General features: G+C 36.1%; 1 protein-coding gene across 1 annotated transcript in view; it reads right to left on the minus strand.

Moving 5' to 3' along the window:
* Nucleotides 1-18333, minus strand: part of LOC138695749 (transient receptor potential cation channel protein painless-like) — a 31155-nt gene extending 12822 nt beyond the window's left edge. The window contains exons 1-2 of the mRNA XM_069819908.1: nucleotides 18157-18333; nucleotides 1260-1384 (exon numbers count right to left, since the gene is read on the minus strand). Of these exons, the coding sequence (XP_069676009.1) occupies nucleotides 1260-1384; nucleotide 18157 (126 nt within the window). The 5' untranslated portion in view covers nucleotides 18158-18333. The remainder of the gene's footprint in view (nucleotides 1-1259; nucleotides 1385-18156) is intronic.
* Between the last annotated feature and the right edge of the window lie 2107 nt (nucleotides 18334-20440).

Genomic DNA, 20440 nt, shown 5'->3' on the forward strand with positions numbered 1-20440 from the left:
ATAATGATTACATAGCCTACAAGAGGAGAAAGCACGTAACCCATCAATGTGCAAGTGTGGTGGTGGTGGTTTTGGTGGTGGTGGTGGTGGTGGTTTTGGCAGCAATTCTAACAGTAAGTTTAGCAGCAGCAGTAGTAGTTCCGTAATACATATAACAAAAATAAGAATAGCAGTAATTTGCCATTCAGAGACATGTAATGACGTTTATTACAGAAGAAGCAAACATAAAAGCACATGGTGTAAGTTTTCCCATAATTTGCTACACTATTTCCCGCTCTGTATGAAACATAATGTCCGCCGTTGTGGCTACGTGGATAGAGCTCCAAGATCCCATTTTTGGCGTGGGAAATTGGGAAACAATTTATCGTCCTTCGAAGGGCCTGTCTCTGTACTGTCTCAGCGTGTTGTTCCCAGGCCTACATTTAGTGAATCCCCCCACCTTTGACTACAGCGGTGTAGAAGAGAAGGTTAAGCGAAATAAGTAAGAAATAAATTATCATTAAACACCTAGCAATTAATTCTTGTCTGCCACTAGATCGCAAGAACATGAGTGGAGATTATCACTGAAATTAATGGCTTGAAAGACTCTTTGTACATCATTGAGACAGCTTGATACACAAACATTTGACTTCTGAATGGTTGTCTGCAGATTACATCACTGCATTTACTATGGGCTGATTAAATTGTTAAAAGATTAGTTCATGTCAGACTTCGTAATTTGAGCCTTATATGCAAAAGCTGGTACTGAGAAAACATAATAACAGCAAGTAATATAGAAATAGACATTTGTTAGACCTTGATTTCTCGAAATTGGCAACCTCGAACAACGTTTATTTCGATATCTATTTTCATTTTCCTTGCAGAACACATTGTAGAAGTTTATCCATCAAATTCTGTAAGTAACAGATAATAACAAGAAATAATAAATGGGGTGAATTCATCCGCCTTGATTTATCGAAAGCGGTGAGGCATGGAACTCTACGAGTGCAATGTGCTGAAGGAGGTTGTCGTGCTACTGTATGTTCACAAAGTAGCTTACGGGTACAGATAGTCTACTAATAAAATTACAGCATATTTAATCGCTCATATTCCGAGAATTTCTCGTCAAGAAATGAATACATAAATAAAAGAGGCAAAGACTTGCAGTATGAAGGAAGCACGTTTCACTAAACTTCGCTTCCTTGCAGCAGAGCGACTGACCTAGTAGGTCTCTAACGTTAATTGGGAAGTGTTTTCTGCTCGTATACTACGGCACTTACCCTCAGATGCAGCGGCGAGGCAACTCTTTCGTCCATTTTGAAGGATTCGGAGCTGTCGATCACGCAGACTTCCGGTTCCTGAATGGGCACCACGGCTGTCCTCTTGTCGTGCATCGTGCTTAACACTGTGACCAGACAACCAACATAATTAACACATTTGGCAATCGCCAATAATTTGCACAGCAAGAGACCACAAGGCGTTAAAATGACCCGATAGGTCATCATGAGTTGAGCTTCCCAACTCCGGCGCTACGGGAGGACTGACCAGCTCTTTATCATTCAATCAATGTCATTCTTCACTGATCACGTAGATCCTGGCTCGATTCCTATCTTCCTTACACACTAGGTACCGGTGCTGCCTTTTGTCTTGTATTTTTTTACTTTTTTAATATCAAGTACAAAAAGGAATTTCTGCAACGACACAAGAAATATGTCATTTCCAAATTTTCGTGGCAATACGGGTCTTATTCAGTCGCGATATCGAATAATTGATTTTAAGCATGCTTTTCTCTCTGTCCGTTTATTCATCTATCAATAGGGCCTTGTTTATATTGACTATGTACAAGCAACTTTTCAGGGAACTTTGTACTAGAGTACAAAATAATTTTATTAAAATTAACAAGTATTTATTTTTTTCCATCATAGAATAAACTGAAAAATCGAAACGGCACAATTCATATTAGAGGGAGAATAATTCAAATGAAGTCAGGGACATTTCTTTTCCGCGATTTTTGTTTGTTGAAACCATCACCCTTCATGGAGTAGGAATTTGGCCACTGAACGAAACAAATGAAACTAAATTGGCAACAGAAATGAATTCTTGGCGTAGAGATGCCAGAACCTGAAGACGAGAAAAATAAAAAATGAAGTTATTAGGCAAAAAATGGGAGCCAAACAACAAATTCGGGTGACATCTAAAAAAATCAGTTGAGACAGTTTGGCCACGTGCGAAGGATGGAGATACAGTTCTCAAAAGTGTATTCCAGTGGATAGCAGAAGGAAGACAGGAGATGGAATAGTCTACAGCTGTGATGACAAACAAGGAATTTGGAAGATGATATAGGCTATGGCGCGATAGAGAAGAAGTGAGAAGGACAATCGGAAGATGTCAAAGATATTGAAACTCCTGTAGAGGCTATATTAGTGACGTGTGCAGGAAATGTTGCAAACTAAATTCTTTAGAAGCTCAAATAAAAATTTGGCAGATTTCTTTTCTAGAAAGAATACTAGACATTTTGAAAGTTATTTGCTTCCATAATAACGAAACATACTCCACGGAAGATGTAACGCAATAACCATGTCAAAAATCTCTCTTTTGAAACGCTTTGCTCTTTAGTATTAGAAACAACTTCGGATATTTTCAAGGTTGTTTCTTATTCTCGTTTTCATGAATTTCGAAATGAGCCATGTTCCATTAAAATGTGAAAGGGGTGTGATGAAAAGTTTCCCTTGTAAGTATCCAAGTATCGAAAATGTTGAGACCCAATTCTTCTAAGAATGGAAAATTAGTCCAAGGGAGGCATGCTTCTTATCCACACCAAAGTCAAGGCAGACATGTTAGGGAGTACCGAAAAATATCCATCGTTCTCGATATTCTGGAGTATCGAGGGTTTCGAGGTATAGAAAGTATCCAAGATCCAACTCAAAACTAGGATGGAAAATTAGTCCGTAACTCAAACTTTTTTCTCAGTACAGAGCTTATGCTGAACGCTGCTGTAGTGAAGTGATGGGAATAGGAAGAAAAAGCGAATTATTGTAATAAATAGTACTATATATATGAGGGCTCGAACCTCGCTCCTCTGTGTAAAGTCATTAGCTGTGTGATCTAAGGGTGGGTCTGATACGCACGAATTAAAGCCGCCGCTCGTTAATTGCTTTGGTCCACTGATTTGACAGTCGATTCACTGGCGCGACTCTTTTTTTATTTGTTCGCTGCACAGCTGGCTGATTAGCCTGCAGGCTATTCGAACGAGTGAATAGTTCGTTTCGTTGGTTTTGTCAGTCAATTAGCTGGTCATCTGCTTCATTCAGGTGTGCTCGATAGAATACATACCATGATTGCAGTAGCGGAACTGTAACAATTCAACAACGAGAAATTCTCTACAATTTTTTTCTCATATTTATAGTATGAGAAGTAGTGGTAGACCTACTTTATTCAAGTCTTTCGCGTCGGTATTCTACGTGGACGAGAAACGATAGATTGCCTAAATTTTTCCAAGCCACTCTATCAAGGACATGAAATCTAAGACATAGAACTTCCAGCCATGCTGATAATCTTATCGCCATTTAAAATCCGTCGCCCTCTGCGAACCTCGGACTAGAGATTAGCACGGCTCGCACTGTTACGTAGCGGTCTAGGCCTGCGCTAGAGCATAGAATGATTAACTGGTTGATACTTTTCCTAAGTATTCCCCAACCGCACGGTGAATGCGAGAAAATCTCGCAGGTATTCATTCTGCCAACATACCATGCCGTCTACTTCCTCATCTTCCTCATAACCGCTTTCTTTCTCATGTTATTCATCAATATGATCGCCGCCACCACGTCACTATCTTTCACGTACTTCACTCCATCACGAGGTTCAGTGCAAACGTCTTAATGTCTCCTTTCATAAAGGATAATATTTGAATGTTAGACAGCACAGCGACTAAATTGTCCGCAAACTCAACAGTTTTCCTTGCAGGGTATTGCCAGTTCACCATAATGTTCATTCGCCTTTCAATCCTTATTCAAGTGCAACTCTTAGCGGCGGCTCGTCAATAATTATTATATAACGAATTAATGAAAACAGCTGAAGGAGTAAGTCTGAGCTTAACGACGCACCGGGATGTAGGCTACCTGTTCATTATTAACACGCATTTCCTTGGATCAATATGACTGTTCAGTAACACGCAACAAATATCCCTGTACTGCTTTTAAGGGGGAATGAAATTGAATTTAGAGTGAAAATTTTGATTAATTTGTTATTTTTTCAATTTATTATTTTGTTTTTTTTTTTTTTCCTCTTTAAAATGGTAGGTACTGTCTTCCTCCGACGAGTTTAGCGCTGGGACCTGAGGTATTCTTGCCATCGGTGCGGGGGGTTGCAGGTAGATTCTTTTGTTGCTACAGCCAAGCCGAGCCGAGCGGAGTGGGAAGTATTAATCGTCCAAAAATATGCAGTCTTCAGTTTGTAGTAGTGTGTGAATATTTCATATACATATTGTTTACCTAGGCCTATATGGTTTTGTTATTAATATATTAAATATATTGCTGCAATTTTTGCTCAAACATCTCCCTGATGTTAGCTATGTTAATATTATATGAATAACTCATGTTAAATATTTCACCGTTACAAGTCATTTTTAAGGAAACATGCTGTGGAAAAGTTTTTGGTTTTATTCTATTGGAATTTTAGAATATGTGTGATTGGTATCGTGAAAAACAGATTCCTATAATGTCATGTGAAAATCATTTGTTGGTGATATCTTAAAATACAAATCAAGTAGTGTTACTTCTCAAGTGAGTTCAGCAGTACAGTATATTTAAATTGATTACTTTACAATTTTAATTCAATTCTACTAATCATTAAATATTATAGTATGATTCTTCTTCTCATTTATATTATTGTAGTTGTAATATGATTTTTCTTTTTATTTATTTTATTGTACTTGTATTTCTGATGGTGTGATGGCCTTAACTTCACCAGAATAAATAAATAAATAAATAAATAAATAAATAAATAAATAAAAAAATAATAAATACATAAAATGTTCTACAATACTTTCCTTCTCTGAACACGTAAGTACGAATGGTTGTATCTCTATCTCGCCAAAAATACGTTAGAAAACTAATAGGCGTACTGCTCTCGTAAATTGGGCGAATGTTTTCAGTATGATTGTACTTCCTTCCAGACTGTCGCTGTCACTGTTCCCTCCCACTCCAGTACCGCGCTAGACTAGTCGGAACCGCATTCCTCTCAGCCCTAAACTCTTCAGAGGATGACAGTATATCAGATATGACTGACCTGGAATTATGTCCATTTTATTTTATAGATTTTCTGAGAAGGGGTGTAGACTACAAATTTTTATATAAAACTTATTTTAAAAAACATTCTGATTTTGGACGGAAAATTATTTATTTTTATTTTTCCTATTTATTCTTCGATTTATCCTCTTTAAAACGCTATATCACATTTTATGTTCATATTAAACTTCATCCATGTTAATGTTGTTTTTTTCTGTATCTATGTACACAATACCTATGTCTCATTTTAACGTTCATTTTCCTAAGTTTAGTTTGTTCACAGCTGATATTGAACGTAGGAAGCTGACATTTTCAGGAATTGTTTATTTGAATGTGTTACATGTACTCAAACAATGTTTCTGAAATTTTTGTAACGTACTGAAAGTCGTAGAAAAATGTAGGAATGGGGAAAAATATTTATCAGTAATGAAATGAACTGCGATTACAGCATACAGTCCAGTTGTGTTCGTGAGCTGTACAGAATCAGCTGTCTAGCTTCAACAGATTTCGAGAAGAAATCCTTTACGTAAGACATAAGTTAACATTGTTAACACACGCAATTCCGTATTGCTTTACAGTTCCTAATAACATCCTCATGGAGGCACTGATTTATGTAACTGCAGCACACCGCTACGCAAACTGGCATTATTTGAAAATAGACGAAGAAGACCAGCAAGGCAGATTAAAAAATATAGGCCTGTATGTAATTGTAAACAATAATGGGTTATGTAGCCAACGTCAGCCATTATTTAACATATCGACGACCTAAACCTAATACCACGTATGAGATTTTTTTCAAAATTTTCAGGAGAGAGATAAAACTCTTTATTTATTTATACATTCTATTTGAACCACTGAAAATCACAATAATCAGTAAGAATATAGTATTATTACTGATTATTGTGCTTTTCAGTGCATAAAGCTCTGTTTTTTAGAGCATTCTCCAATCTTTCTATTTTCTACCTTCCTCTTTGTCTCTGCATATGATCCCCATACAGGGTGGAAGGTAAGGCAGTACATTAATTGTAGGATGTGATTCCTTGAAATATAACGAACAAAAAAGTATCATACCATTTTGCTCGTTTTTGTGAGGTTTTTGAAGAAATAATACTTTTACGCCGACATTTCGATCGCGAATTTTACGAATGCTGTTTAAAATACGGTTTAATTTATTCTATAACAACGAAGAGAACGTTTATTATGTTCACGTTGCAGCAGTATTTTAATTAGAAAATTGACAGATTTCGAATTAATCGATTAAAGAAACATTGGAAACATTGATTGCCGAGTGAAGTACAGAAGGTCTAAAAATCTGGCATCGCTGTCCGGACGGCAGACAGTTGGCCTAGTACTCGCAACTGATCAGCTGTTGTGATGTTCACATTGCATTAGTGTGCAGTTGGACGTACAGCAGTAGAATATATCAAAATAAATTAAAAAAAAACCTATTACGTGTTTTGTAATAAAATTAAAAGCTTCTTCAGAAAAAGGATGTAACATCAAATCAATGAAATAATTATGTGACTTTGGTTGAAAATGTAATTGTGAAGCATTTATAACAATAGATTATTACATTCAGTAGCTGCATAAAGTTGTAATGGAAATGGAAGTGAAGAACTGGACAATATTTTATTTTTATTGGGTTATTTTACGACGCTGTATCAACATCTAGGTTATTTAGCGTCTGAATGATATCAAGGTGATAATGCCGGTGAAATGAGTCCGGGGTCCAGCACCGATAGTTACCCAGCATTTGCTCATATTGAGTTGAGGGAAAACCCCGGAAAAAACCTCACCCAGGTAACTTGCCCCAACCGGGATTCAAACCCGGGCCACCTGGTTTCGCAGCCAGACGCGCTGACCGTTACTCCACAGGTGTGGACTGGACAATATTATCTGTCCAGAATAATAATAATGAATGAAAGAAAATCGTTGAAAAGACGAAATCGTCCACGAAGTCGACGAGCTTAGAGGAGAAGAGATAATTTTAAATTGCATTTTCATAAAATTAATAAAATCATTTAAAAGAAAGAAAATTGCCAACACATACAAATAACTTTACTTTGTTACTACTACTATTATTATTATTATTATTATTATTATTATTAGACTCTCACTTTGAGAGAGGAACAGAGATTAAGGGTGTTTGAGAATAAGGTTCTTAGGAAAATATTTGGGGCTAAGAGGGATGAAGTTACAGAAGAATGGAGAAAGTTACACAACACAGAACTGCACGCATTGTATTCTTCACCTGAAATAATTAGGAACATAAAATCCAGACGTTTGAGATGGGCAGGGCATGTAGCACGTATGGGTGAATCCATAAATGCATATAGAGTGTTAGTTGGGAGGCCGGAGGGGAAAAGACCTTTGGGGAGGCCGAGATGTAGATGGAAAGATAATATTAAAATGGATTTGAGGGAGGTGGGATATGATGATAGAGACTGGATTAATCTTGCTCAGGATACGGACCAATGGCGGGCTTATGTGATGGCGGCAATGAACCTCCGGGTTCCTTAAAAGCCAGTAAGTATTATTATTATTATTATTATTATTATTATTATTATTATTATTATTATTATTATTATTATTTCAACTTGTATTTCCATAACAATGGTCGGATATTTAAATAAAGCAAGCGGACATATTTTCCAAATCAATGTTACTGGCACGCAGGTGCATAAATTTATCAACGATTGGCATCATTATCATTAATTTGTTGTTTTAAAATCGTCGCATTGTGATAACAGTTTTCTTTATCGGTACTTTTCATAAGCCGTTTGTATGCGTTTGTGTTGTAAAAATTGCACATATTAGAATTATTATTAACTGTTATAAGACTTCGAATTTAATTTGTCATATTATCAATTTTGAATTTCAATTGTAACTGCATCTTAAGATATAGAACTATATAGGCCTATAGTGGCTTAAAATAAATGTGTTCAATTTATGACAGGAAACTGAAAAAAAAAAAAACTCTTACATATTGCCTAATGAATACTTACTCCTTATTTAAGTGCCTTCCTTCTTGCACTTCATTGCTTTTCCCTGATATCGTCTACCAATCCGACGCACAGTCTAAGTAATCAGTAGGCTATTCCAAGGAAAGCTAATCTTCCTCGTTTGGATTATGAATCAGCTCAGTCTTGAATTTCATCCATTTAATTTTGCAACTTTCCTTTTCAATAAGGGTACATGAACACCAGAACGTGATTAGCAATTGGAGATGAGATTCTTTGCCTATAGACGGACGGCGCTGGAAAGTTTCGTCTGTGTTTTAGTTGTAACGTCACTCAGGTTCGGAGCTGATCCATCAATGTCCGAAGTTTCCTGCGCAATTAACTTTCTAAACAACCAGGCCGGCCTCTGCCCGTCGAAGGAACACAGGACTCATATCACTGAACCTCTACTTACTTATGTGGACATTCAGTGAACGGGCTTGACTGCATTGAGACTTGTATTCAAATGTCGGAGAGTTCAATTCTGAGGTTGGGTAAAGACGGCACTACACATTAGCTACCTCAGTAATACAGAAAAGCAGGTGTGAGGGGAAGGTGGTGGCCAAAAAGGAAATGAAAAAAAAATAACGAAAAAAAAAGGGAAATGTAACAGCAAGGAGGAAACTTGACGACCTGACTGGAGAAGAGTGAGCTGGCAGGAAAGGAAGACTGGACGAAAAAATAGACAGTCGATAGAAAGGACATGACGCAAAAAAGAAATGAAGAGATCAAGGTGACGGCATAACAAACATGACGGCTAAAAGACAAAGACAAAGATAGCGGCATGATAGATAAACAACGTTTCTGTCTCGAATTACTCGATAATACACTTCCTTCAATGTGACGACACTGTAGGCCGTCAATTCTCATCGCTATACATTCTATGACGTGTGAAAATTAAATTATGATTCTATGGCAGCCCAACACGTGCAACTGTGCTCACAAGTTCTGTAACTTTCGGCAGAAGAAAGTTCTATGAGTCTCACCAAAACTGGCTTGGACTGACGTGTGTAAAGAAGAACGAGATTACGTCAATGTCTGTAAATTAATAAATTACTGTCTATTTAAATAAACAATAAATATATTATTCAATACATACCTAGTAATTAAATATATTAACGAATGAATTATTAAATATTTAAATTCTGAAATTCGTATGTGAATGAATAAATGATATTTACATAGGATAATTACATTCCTATGTGAATAATTGAACAAATATGTGTATCAATCAATATTAAGTATTTAAATAATTGAATGTCTATTTGAATTAATATATTATTGAACGTTAAAATAGATAAATATTTATTTCAATTAATAAATTATAAAATATTTAAATCATTCAATTCTTGTACACATGAATGTCTTATTGAATATTCAAATAGTTAAATACCTACTAATTGAATGAATGTCTGGATTTTATAACAATTAAAAACTTATCAGAATTAATTAATGGGTGACGGGATTCCAGTAAAAAATAATGACAAATTTAACAAATAAATGTAGGCCTACGTGTCAATGAACTGGTGTGAAAATTGGAAAAATTTAAAATGAACAAATGTAAGACTGAAATCTGTGTCAATGATTCGAATATGTAAAAATATTATGACTAATACCGACAACACAGTTTTATATAGAATTTCCAGTCATGTTTTGTGATTTTAATACCTCCGACCTTTGAAAAATACACCCAGTGAAAACCTAGAATCTGATATCTGGTAATGTTACGTGCGATACTGTTCTATAGTGTGCTATGTGAACAAGACGAAACATTCCAAGTAAGGGAAACGAAGTTGGCATCGGAAGTCGTTTTACTTCTGCACTAATTGTAAGTTTTATTAGTCCGAACTTTCGCTTATTTCTACATCAGCCATCGCGACAGAAACTCCGGGTCGTGACTACTTCCAGCTCTGAAGTTCCAAAATAAACTTTAGGTAACATTCAGAGGTGGAAACCAAACCATTGTACGAACAGCAAAGAACAAAATTTTAAGTGGCTGTGAAACGAATCCTTGTTGGTCCTCTTCGTACATTTCGTCACCGATGTAATCACCTCTTCCTATTTTTCGTCGCCATCCTATCTTCCGACGTCGTCATCCTTCTATTTTTCTCCTTGCCTACATCGCATCTTTCGTTGTTGTCTCGTCATATTTCAGTGAATGGTAGGTAGGTTGTAAGATAAGAGTATAGTTTATGCTTAATAAATTGTGCTTTTTCATAACAAGTATATATATTTTTATATGTAATTATAAATAATTATTTTTGGCCTGACAGTTTCAACCGTACAGCTACATCTTTGCGTTAACGATGGTTAATCGAAACAATAGAAACATTTAAACTGTATCTTCATTCCGGAGTTGCAATGCGTTCAATACGGTACGCAGTACTGAGTGTTTGTCCCGACAATATTTTGCGAAGTATGATGATGATAATGATAATAATAATAATAATAATAACACAACTTTTAATCTTTCATGAGCGACATGTATAATGCCGTTTTATGTTATACAACCGTTTTCCTCGTAATACTTGTGAACAAATCATACATTTAATATTTTCATCATATTGGCAGCAAAAAATGAATCCTCCCATCCTACTTGGAACTTTCGTTTTTGTAGAGGTACATGGTTTCGAGAGAGACATTGCGACGATACGCCACTCGCAGGTCAGAGTCAAATACAAATGGAACGGAGTTTGACTCCAGTGAGTGAGAGGGTGGGGGTTGGAGAAGGTAGGAAGCAAGAGAAATGCATGCGAGTCACATTTTCGCCACGGCTGTCGTAGATAATACCAAAAAATTTATTGTAACAAAATACAGCGTGGTAGTGGCATAGCTGTGCAAATTAAAGGGGGCAATATAAGTAAAATACATTAAAATAGATGAAAAAACATTATGGGTTTGTAATGAAGCGCACAGTTAATTAGAAAATTAGGCTCAAAATCTGCGTAGTTTGGCAACAGCGCATCTCCGGCTGTCGTACGAATAGGGTCGGTCTGAATAGCAACACTCCACCCCTTGGTCATCGCAGTAGGGTTACTGAGTTTCAAATGGATCGCGTGGAACTGTTTACACATGGTACACAGGGACGCAGTTTTGTGTGTACCCATAATTAATTGATTTCTTTTTCTTGTGTTCGTGTATCGTTGTTTGTTTCTTTATTACGTTTAAGTTTGACTCGCTTACTATTGTGTACATTATTCCAGGATTTTCTATTGCTCTTATGAAAATGGAAAACATGAGTTTCGAAGACAGCTCCGTCTTTATCTGCAGGTGAGCAAAACATGTGCCGAAAAGGGGTTCCTAATCTTTGGGGTCGTTACAAACCAGACTAACGGGTAGGAACTCTTATCGCCTCACTTGGAGACAAAGATGAAGCCAATCTTGGCAACCTTGTGATTCCCCTTCCATTAACAGAGTGGCTCCATCTCTTCTAAACCTTTTCCTTAATTGAATGTGCGCATGCAAGAAGGCGACTTCGGGAGAACGTTAAAACTGATTTGTAGTCGCGTGTCTTACTGCACAACTTCTTTATTACAGCATATCAATAGACAACGGTAATGCCTGCCTTCCTGAGGTATTATAAGCAATGCATTTTATTTGCATCAAGTATCTTCTCCTGAAAACTTGCCCTTTTGGAGAACTCACCTTCTTGCATTGGGACAGCCGATAGACGAACAAACTCATCGGCGGCGTTGGCCCTTACCTCTTACTTTGCTATGAATAACATTAACGAATTATGTTTACATACAAAACACATTTCAGCAAAGATAAGGCAAGAGTGAAACAATATTTGTAATGAGGCGGTGCAACGTCAATCATTTGTCAGAATAAAACTACTTGATCAACGTAAATGGAATCCGTCGAGTACAATCAGATGCTGAAATTCTGCTCGTACAGCTACACCCTGATAAAAACATAGAAGCAATTCTGTCGCACATCCATTTGCAATTTTCTAATTATTATTACCGTTGTCATACCAACTTAAGCACAATAAATAACGTTCTCGGTCGCATATACTTCTGAATTATAACTTTCTTTTAATCTGACATTCTGCTACAATTTGTAAATCACAAGTTAACGCACCGGAGGAATGATTCATGTCGTGTTTGAATTTATAATTTGTCAGCGCAAAGAAGATGTTAATCGCTGTCAACACAGCACGCAAGTCAGTGTCATTACGACATGAAACTGACATCGATTAATCATTCCGGAAGGCGTGGGCATCTATTTGAACGATTCGCTATGTTAAATGAGCTCTTTTCATAATTTGATTAACAAGAAACTCTTTGCACGTAGGAGGATAGACTGGAAAGATACAGTGAATGACTACGTGCATGAGGCAAATATGACGATAATTATACGACGGGATGACATCCATATTTAGGAATTTAAAACTACTGTCACTAATCATTATAAAACAACAATTTTATTGCAACATTCACCCTCAAATAACATTGGGGTTTGAAACTAACCATCTCTAGTCCTTATAACATTAATTTCTTCTGTTAACATTTAACTTGGGTGTTTAGAATTAGTCACTACTGATCCTTTAAATAAATAAGAGTCAGTCAATTATTCCCATCTTGTCTTCTAATGACTTTGAACGTCCCGTTGTTTTTTGTTCTCTTCTGACGACGAGATGAATATAGGCGGAAATAACTCCTTATCGAAAAATAGAAACAAATTATCTAAGGGACAAGTTCTTTGTTTCATACCTTTCTTTCTTAAGTGATAAATTATTTTCCATGTAAGATATAAGTCAGCCTGTAAAGTTGTTAATTAGGTATCTGAATTCAATCCTAACTTGAAAGAGTCATGTCGGTTTATCCCTTAAAACGTATTGTCAATTTGGATTCCTAGACATTATTTAAAATGTCTGTTTTACACATTTGCAAGTGTTATATTTAAATATGGGCTACTCTGATATGAATATAGTTTCAACATTTCAGACATTCTATTACTAAAGAAAAAGGCAGTTCGAATTTTAACAATGATACCACCCAAAGTATTTTGTAGGCCTCTTTTAAAAAAAAAACTTATGATATTATGTATATTGAGGGATGCGATTAAGAGGCGGAAAAAACTTTTCGGTGCATTCCTTCTAGATGGAAACGTTTGTGCGATTGATGCAGACTTAAAAATGCACCGCAGAAATAGAATTCTTGACTCATATAAAAATAACAATCGGTGAAAGATATCTCGAGAAGAATAAAGAAGTATATAAATAAAGGCAGTTTACAGAGTGGATTAACATAAAATGAAGAGAATCCTGAAGAAAATAGGCGTGGATTGGAAAGAAAGTCAGGATAAGAGAAGAAAATTCAGAAGGAAGCGAAATAGGGAGAGGAGTACGACAAGGTGCCCTTTATCTCCTACCCTGTTCAACATCTACTTGGAGGATTTGGTGAAGAAATGTTTTCAGAACATGCGAGGAGTGGTAGTAGGAGGAAGAAGAACAAAGTGCATAAGATTTCCTGATAATATGGCGTTGTTAGCAGAAGAGAAAACAATACTAAGGGATATGCTACTGGATCTAAATGACAGCTGTGAGCAGTATGGGATGAAGATAAATGCAAAAAACACCGTGGTTATGGAAGAAAAATAAAGAATTAAACGTGTGAAATCGAAACGAGGCAGTGAAACAAGTGGACAGCTTCAAATACTTGGGGTGTACTACAAGCAGTAACATGAGCTGCTGCCAGGAAGTCAAAAGGAGGATAGCAATGGTCAAGGAAGCTTTTAATAGAAAAAGGAGCATCTTCTGCGGACCTCTGGAAAAAGAACTAAGGAAGAGACTAGTGAAGTGCTTTTTGTGGAGTGTGGCATTATATGGAGCAGAAACATGACCATTACGACGAAGTGAAGAGAAACAAACAGAAGCATTGAAATGTGGATATGGAGAAGAATGGAACGTATGAAATGGGCAGACAAAATAAGAAATGAAGCTGTGTTGGAAAGAATATGTGAAGAAAGAATGATACTGAAACTGATGAGAAAGAGGAAAAGGAATTGGTTGGGTCACTGGTTGAGAAGAAACTGCCTACTGAAGGATGCACTGGAAGGAATGGTGAACGGGAGAAGAGTTCGGGGTAGAAGAAGATATCAGATGATAGACGACATTAAGATATATGGATCATATGAGGAGAGAAAGAGGAAGGCAGAAAATAGTAAAAATTGGAAAATGCGGGGTTTGCAGTAAAAGACCTGTCCTTGAACAGAAAACAATGACTGAATGAATGCTTAACAGTATGAAACAAGAAATACTGAAAAACTTAAAAATAAATGAAATTAAATTTATATAATTACTACAAATAAAGTGAGCGATAAAATATCTGTTAGTATGAAGGCAGTAAGCGAAAGGCACTTCTAAAAGTCAGTCAGTCAGAGTAATTTTACCCGGAGAAAATCTATACTAATAATAAATCTGTAGCCGAAATTTTTCTGGTAATTTTCGATTTTCCAAAAATAATTGGTCCTAACATATATAATTAACCACCCTGAAACCGAAAATCGCATTTTTGAAATTGTTGTTTGTATGTCTGTCTGTATGTTTGTTACCTTTTCACGCGATAATGGCTGAACCGATTTATATGAAAATTGGAATATAAATTAAGTTCGTTGTAACTTAGATTTTAGCCTATATGGCATTCAAAATACTTTATTTTAAAAGGGGGGTTACAAGGGGGCCTGAATTAAATAAATCGAAATACCTCGCTTATTATTGATTTTTGTGAAAAAAGTTACATAACAAAGGTTTCTTTAAAAATGATTTCCGATAAGTTTTATTCTTTACAAAATTTTGATAGGACCGATATTTAATGAGATAAATGAGTTTTAAAATTAAAATAACGCCATCTAAGACGGTTCAATGAATTAAGAACAAATGACTTCGTCTATAAGGGGCCTTGGACAATAACAATCGAAACAGGGGTCTTGGACATCAACAATCGAAAGCTATTAAACATAGCCTACAGAGAATGTTTCTGTGTTTGTATGAAGTAATATCAGAAGCTAAATTAACCGATTTGTATAAATAATTATTATTTTACCATTGGAAAGTGTAGTTTCTCTAGATGGACATAATGCTATAATGTTATTACAGTAACGTCTGAGTAAATCGAGGACAGGTAAGATTAAAATAGCTTCTTATGCACAGAAAATTTGATAGCCTATTTTGTACATTCGTTTTCTGTATTTCTTAAAATAATATTTATGTACACTCATTTTAATCTCAGAGAATTAACGAACAACGAGAGTGTATTGATTTAGTATGCAGTAATAGTACGTTAGCTTAGCAATCCATTATTTTATAATTCAAATTTTAACTATGCTCAATTGAATCGTGTTAAAATACATAAAATATATATGCAATAAATGCAATGCAAAAAAAAATGGGTAATGAGCGAAGCAGATTATCTTGCGCTGTTGTAAAAGTTGTTCCCTGGATCGAACGTCCTATTTTAATTATGTAATTACTTTATATTTATTTCTAACAGGTGCAGCGGAGCGCACGGGTACGGCTAGTAATACTATAAATCTGTGAAGGTGAACTTCGATCCCACTACGTGGATATCACAATGTAACCACTACGAAAGCTTTAAGTCCGCCCGTTCTTCCATCCGTCCACCATAAAGCAAGGCATACCAAAAGTGTGAACAAACCAAATCTAACCAGTCACTGATCCTCGGCCTTAAGAAAACTTACAGATAGCCCATTGTAGATTTGGGAAGCTACCTCTCAATTACATTTCATCATAAAATATGGCAACTCTTCACCACACGTCAATCCCGTGTGTGGTGCGTGAAGAGATACAGGCCTAAATTTCAATAAAATTATTATTTCACCGTGGGTGAAAAGGATAAAAAGCGGAGTATTTTCCCTCGATGCAATTAGTAGCAAGTCTATGGTGCCAGCTATTTTCGGACACAAATGATATAATGTTAATTCGCTCTCTTAGTTATGTTAAACTGTTACCAATATCTTATAATGAATAGCTATATCTTAATTATTAATTTTACGTCTTTAATGCTGATACAGATCTACTTCTTGTTGTTTAGTCAACTGTGCGAAGACAGGTCTGAACCTCACAACTGATACCAACAAGGCACCACTTATGAGGCAACTAGGCCAGGAGATAATGAGGTAGGGTGGCCAGTTCCTTTCCACCTCCATTGCATACATTGCTGATTAGCTACATATTACACTAGTCAGACTTCAGATGCATACAAACAATTGTTAATCCTCTGAATCCTCTGGCACATAACGTCAAGTGAGATGTAGCCTATTGCCTGATAATAGATGTACGTACCATGTACATGTTGGGACCCTTACAGATTAGAACATATTAAGACACTGAAAAAGATTCAAAAACGGGTTCTCAAGTGTTGTCGGAAAAATTCACCATTAAAATAGGACACACTCAAGGACAGGAGAACGCGAATTCGATTATGCGCAATGTTCAAAACATACAGAGGTGAGCCTGCCTGGAGAGAAATAAAAAATAGGTTGCAGCCGCCAAATTACTCTTCAAGGAACGACCACTCATATAAATTGAGGGAAAGAAGACAGAGGACGGACACTGGAAAGTTTTCTTTTCTCAATCGTACTATCAGGGACTGGACTGCTTTACCTGCAGACTTACAAAAGGCTTTACCAACAACCAAAAATGTATTTAAAAATAGGCTTAAGGACTTTACTAATAGACGGTAATTACACACAATATTTAAAGGGTGTAAATGATATTTTGTTATTGAAGTGTTGTATCAGTGAAGAATTATGTTGTGTCAGTGAAGTGTGTTGTGTCAGTGAAACGTGTTCCTGTCAGTGAAGCTTTATAGTTTATAGTGGCAGTGCAAAGTATTTGAACAGTGAAATGTTTTTGAAGTGTTAGTGAAATCAGGATAGAATCAGTGAAATGTGTCGTAGTTCCAGTGCAGTGAGTTGACAGCGAAATGAGTGTAGTGTTGAAAGGTACTTGTGCAGATATGAACATATCATACTCGTGGGTTTTAGTTCGAACTTAGTTTTAAGATACAAATTAGATTTATTTCAAATGTTATTTTAAGTGATCGTTTCATTTAATTTAGGATATTCCCTATTGTTATTATTATTATTATTGTTAATTGTATTTTAATTAATAAGTTTATTATTGTCATTATTGAGTGTAATTAGTTACCACTGCCACCGGGTATATACCCATTGCAGTGTGAATAAATAAATACATACATACCAGCCAGAACCTCAATCAGATGGTGTAGATCTACTGTACTTCATTATTTAGTCATCAACTTAGTCAGATATGAGCTTTCTAGCTTAACATTGTCTCGTATGCGATGAAAGTAAGGCAAATAAATAATATAAATAGGCCTATAAATATTCATTAATAATAACTAGCACAATAAAGTCCTCTGCTCCGCTGTGGAGTGTGTTGTTCATATCTTAAGGCTTCATTAGAATTAAATATTTAACGAGTATGTGCACAGTTTGCAGATAAATTGACTAATGAACACTGAATACGAACAACCATCCAGTCCAATATTATTTTAGGAGAAATAGTTACGCGCACACACACACACACACAAACAGGTAAGCGGCATGCCATACCTTTCTTGTTTTCGGCAACAGGAATGTGATTCCGGTGAAACTAGCGCTGAGGTAGTTCCAGTGAAAATCATTGAATTTATAGTTTTTTTTTTTTTTTTTTTTTTTTTGTGAAGATGTAGCTGATCGTTTATAAAAGGCATAATAAAAGTTTAAACTAACCAAACCTAACCTGTTACAGATTAGTTTATGCAAGATGTATAAGCGGAATACGAAGGGAACTACCTCAGCGCTAGTTTTGCCGTTTTAGCTGATATTTTTAATTGAGTACAACCTATAACATAACGACTCACTGAACAAAAATTGTAGTTTGTTCTATTTCTGGCGTCAAAAACGAAGCAGCGTTACAATAGCACAAGCTGCCATGGCAGTAGATACTAGCAGGCGGTCTGAATGTCAAGATCGCAGTTCCTGAGAGCAACCACAATATCCTGGACGTGAATGCGGCCGGACAACCCCGACGGACTCCGTTGAAGTTTAGCTCACAATAACTACGTGAAGAATTATATCGACCGAACAAGCCAAGACACGACACGCTACCACTGCCCCCACCCGGCAGGCATGCAACGCAATGCCATGTGATGGTCAGGTACAGTAGCCCATAATATTGATATGCGGGCCAAGGATAAGCAAACAAAGATATGAAGATGAAAATAATGCAACAAAGAGGAAGAAATGCAAACTTCAAAAGTCTAAATAAGAAAGAAAGGAATTAATGGAATAATGGTACAATAGAAAGCTGGAGAAAGCGAGGGAAAACAAGAAACGAAGAGAAATAGGAATAGAAAACAAGATGGCAAGAAAAGAAGAAGAGGAAGAAACACAATGGAAGAGATAGGAAAATAAATAGTTACGTAAATACAAAATGAAAAGCGAATGTAAAGAGAAATTATTAAGAATCCCAATATATCGCTCTCTTGCCAAGTAACCAGAAGTCCTGTGAATGCAAATACGAGTCCTAGGAGAAATTTTATAACAATATTTTACAAGTAAACTTAAAGCAGAATGAACATTTTACAAGTACTTGGACATTTTCCGAGAGTATAAAGTGTCCCTATTTGTAAATGGTTGCGTGTGAGAAGTAGGCTAGCTGACTCTTCAATGAATTTGTACTCCATTATTTTGTGAGGCTATATCAAGGATTTCAAACAGACATGATAATTCACGTTAAATAATTTCGGAGATATTCAAGGTTTGAGTTCAACTGCGAACGGTTAAATCCATAAGTTATGTTACCAACTTAATCTTATATACATCTTGATTACACAACTTTTAACACTGTATCACTTCGGAATATGTATAAGAACTTTCTTGTGTTAAATTTTAACGTACCTTGTTAACATGTTTCGACCTATTTTCGGTCATCTTCGGAACTAGTCGTTGTTGGTCTTGGCGCCTCTTGTTTCCTGTGTGGGTGCGTTCGTAGTGTAGAGTCAAAGAGTGTATGTGTTTTGAAATTGAGTTGTGTGTTGAGAATTTCTTTGGGGTGTGTTTTCGTGTGTCTGTATATTTCATATTGTTGAGTTTCTGGCTTTTTGGTTGGATGTGCAGTATTTCCATGTCTGTGTTGATGTCTCTGTAGGTGTAGTTAGCATTTGTGATGTGTTCTGCATATGTGGAGGTGTTTTGTAATTTTGTTATGGCTGTGATGTGTTCTTTGTAACGTGTTTGAAATGATCTGCCTGTCTGTCCTATGTAGAAGTTGTTGCAGGTGTTACATTTGAGTTTGTATACGCCTGTATGGTTGTATTTGTTTGTTTGTGTTGTTTGTGTGTTGAGATGTTTTTGTAGAGTGTTATTTGTTCTGTATGCGATGTTGTAGTTTAATTTCTTGAATGAGGTTGCAATTTTATGTGTGTTTTTGTTTTCGTATTTAGTGTGATGTATTTTTTGTGTTCTTGTGTTTGTGTTGTATTCTTCTGTTTTTTGTGGTTTTGTTTTGTCTTACGTATTATGTTGCCTATTATGTTAGGGTTGTATCCGTTTTCTTGTGCTATGTATTTGATTGTGTTTAGCTCTTCGTTGTAATCCTGTTGGTTCATTGGTATGTTGAGTAGTCTGTGTACCATTGTTCGGAATGCAGCTTGTTTGTGTTGTGTGGGGTGGTTGGATGTGTTGTGTATGTGTGTTGTTGTTGTTGTGGGTTTTCTGTATACTTTGAATGTGTGTTTGTTGTCTACATTTGTTATTCTGATGTCTAGAAAATTTATGGATTTGTTTTTTTTTTTTCAATTTCTAATGTGTAGTGTAGTTTTAGGTGTATTTCCTTTATGTGTAATCTTATAATTGCAGCCCTCTGCACTTGTTTTCTAGAAGGTAGATTATGATAAGAAGGCGTGACTAAGTTAAGAAACTTAATTTTTGTAATGCTGTGGGATAGTCACGTCTGACTTGAAACCCTTCATATTTCCTACTTGCAATTTTTTTTACAGGGAAATGGTCTCTTCTTATTTCGTAATGCTAGGAGACATAACAATTCCTTCGTATACAAGATATCAGCATAGCTGTGACGCGAGTTTGGATACATGACGTCAGGGAGAAGAAAGTAGAATGAGTGCGTATAAAGTGTCGATCGTG

The sequence above is a fragment of the Periplaneta americana genome, chromosome 3 (genome assembly GCF_040183065.1).
Source record: "Periplaneta americana isolate PAMFEO1 chromosome 3, P.americana_PAMFEO1_priV1, whole genome shotgun sequence".
NCBI lineage: Eukaryota > Metazoa > Arthropoda > Insecta > Blattodea > Blattidae > Periplaneta > Periplaneta americana.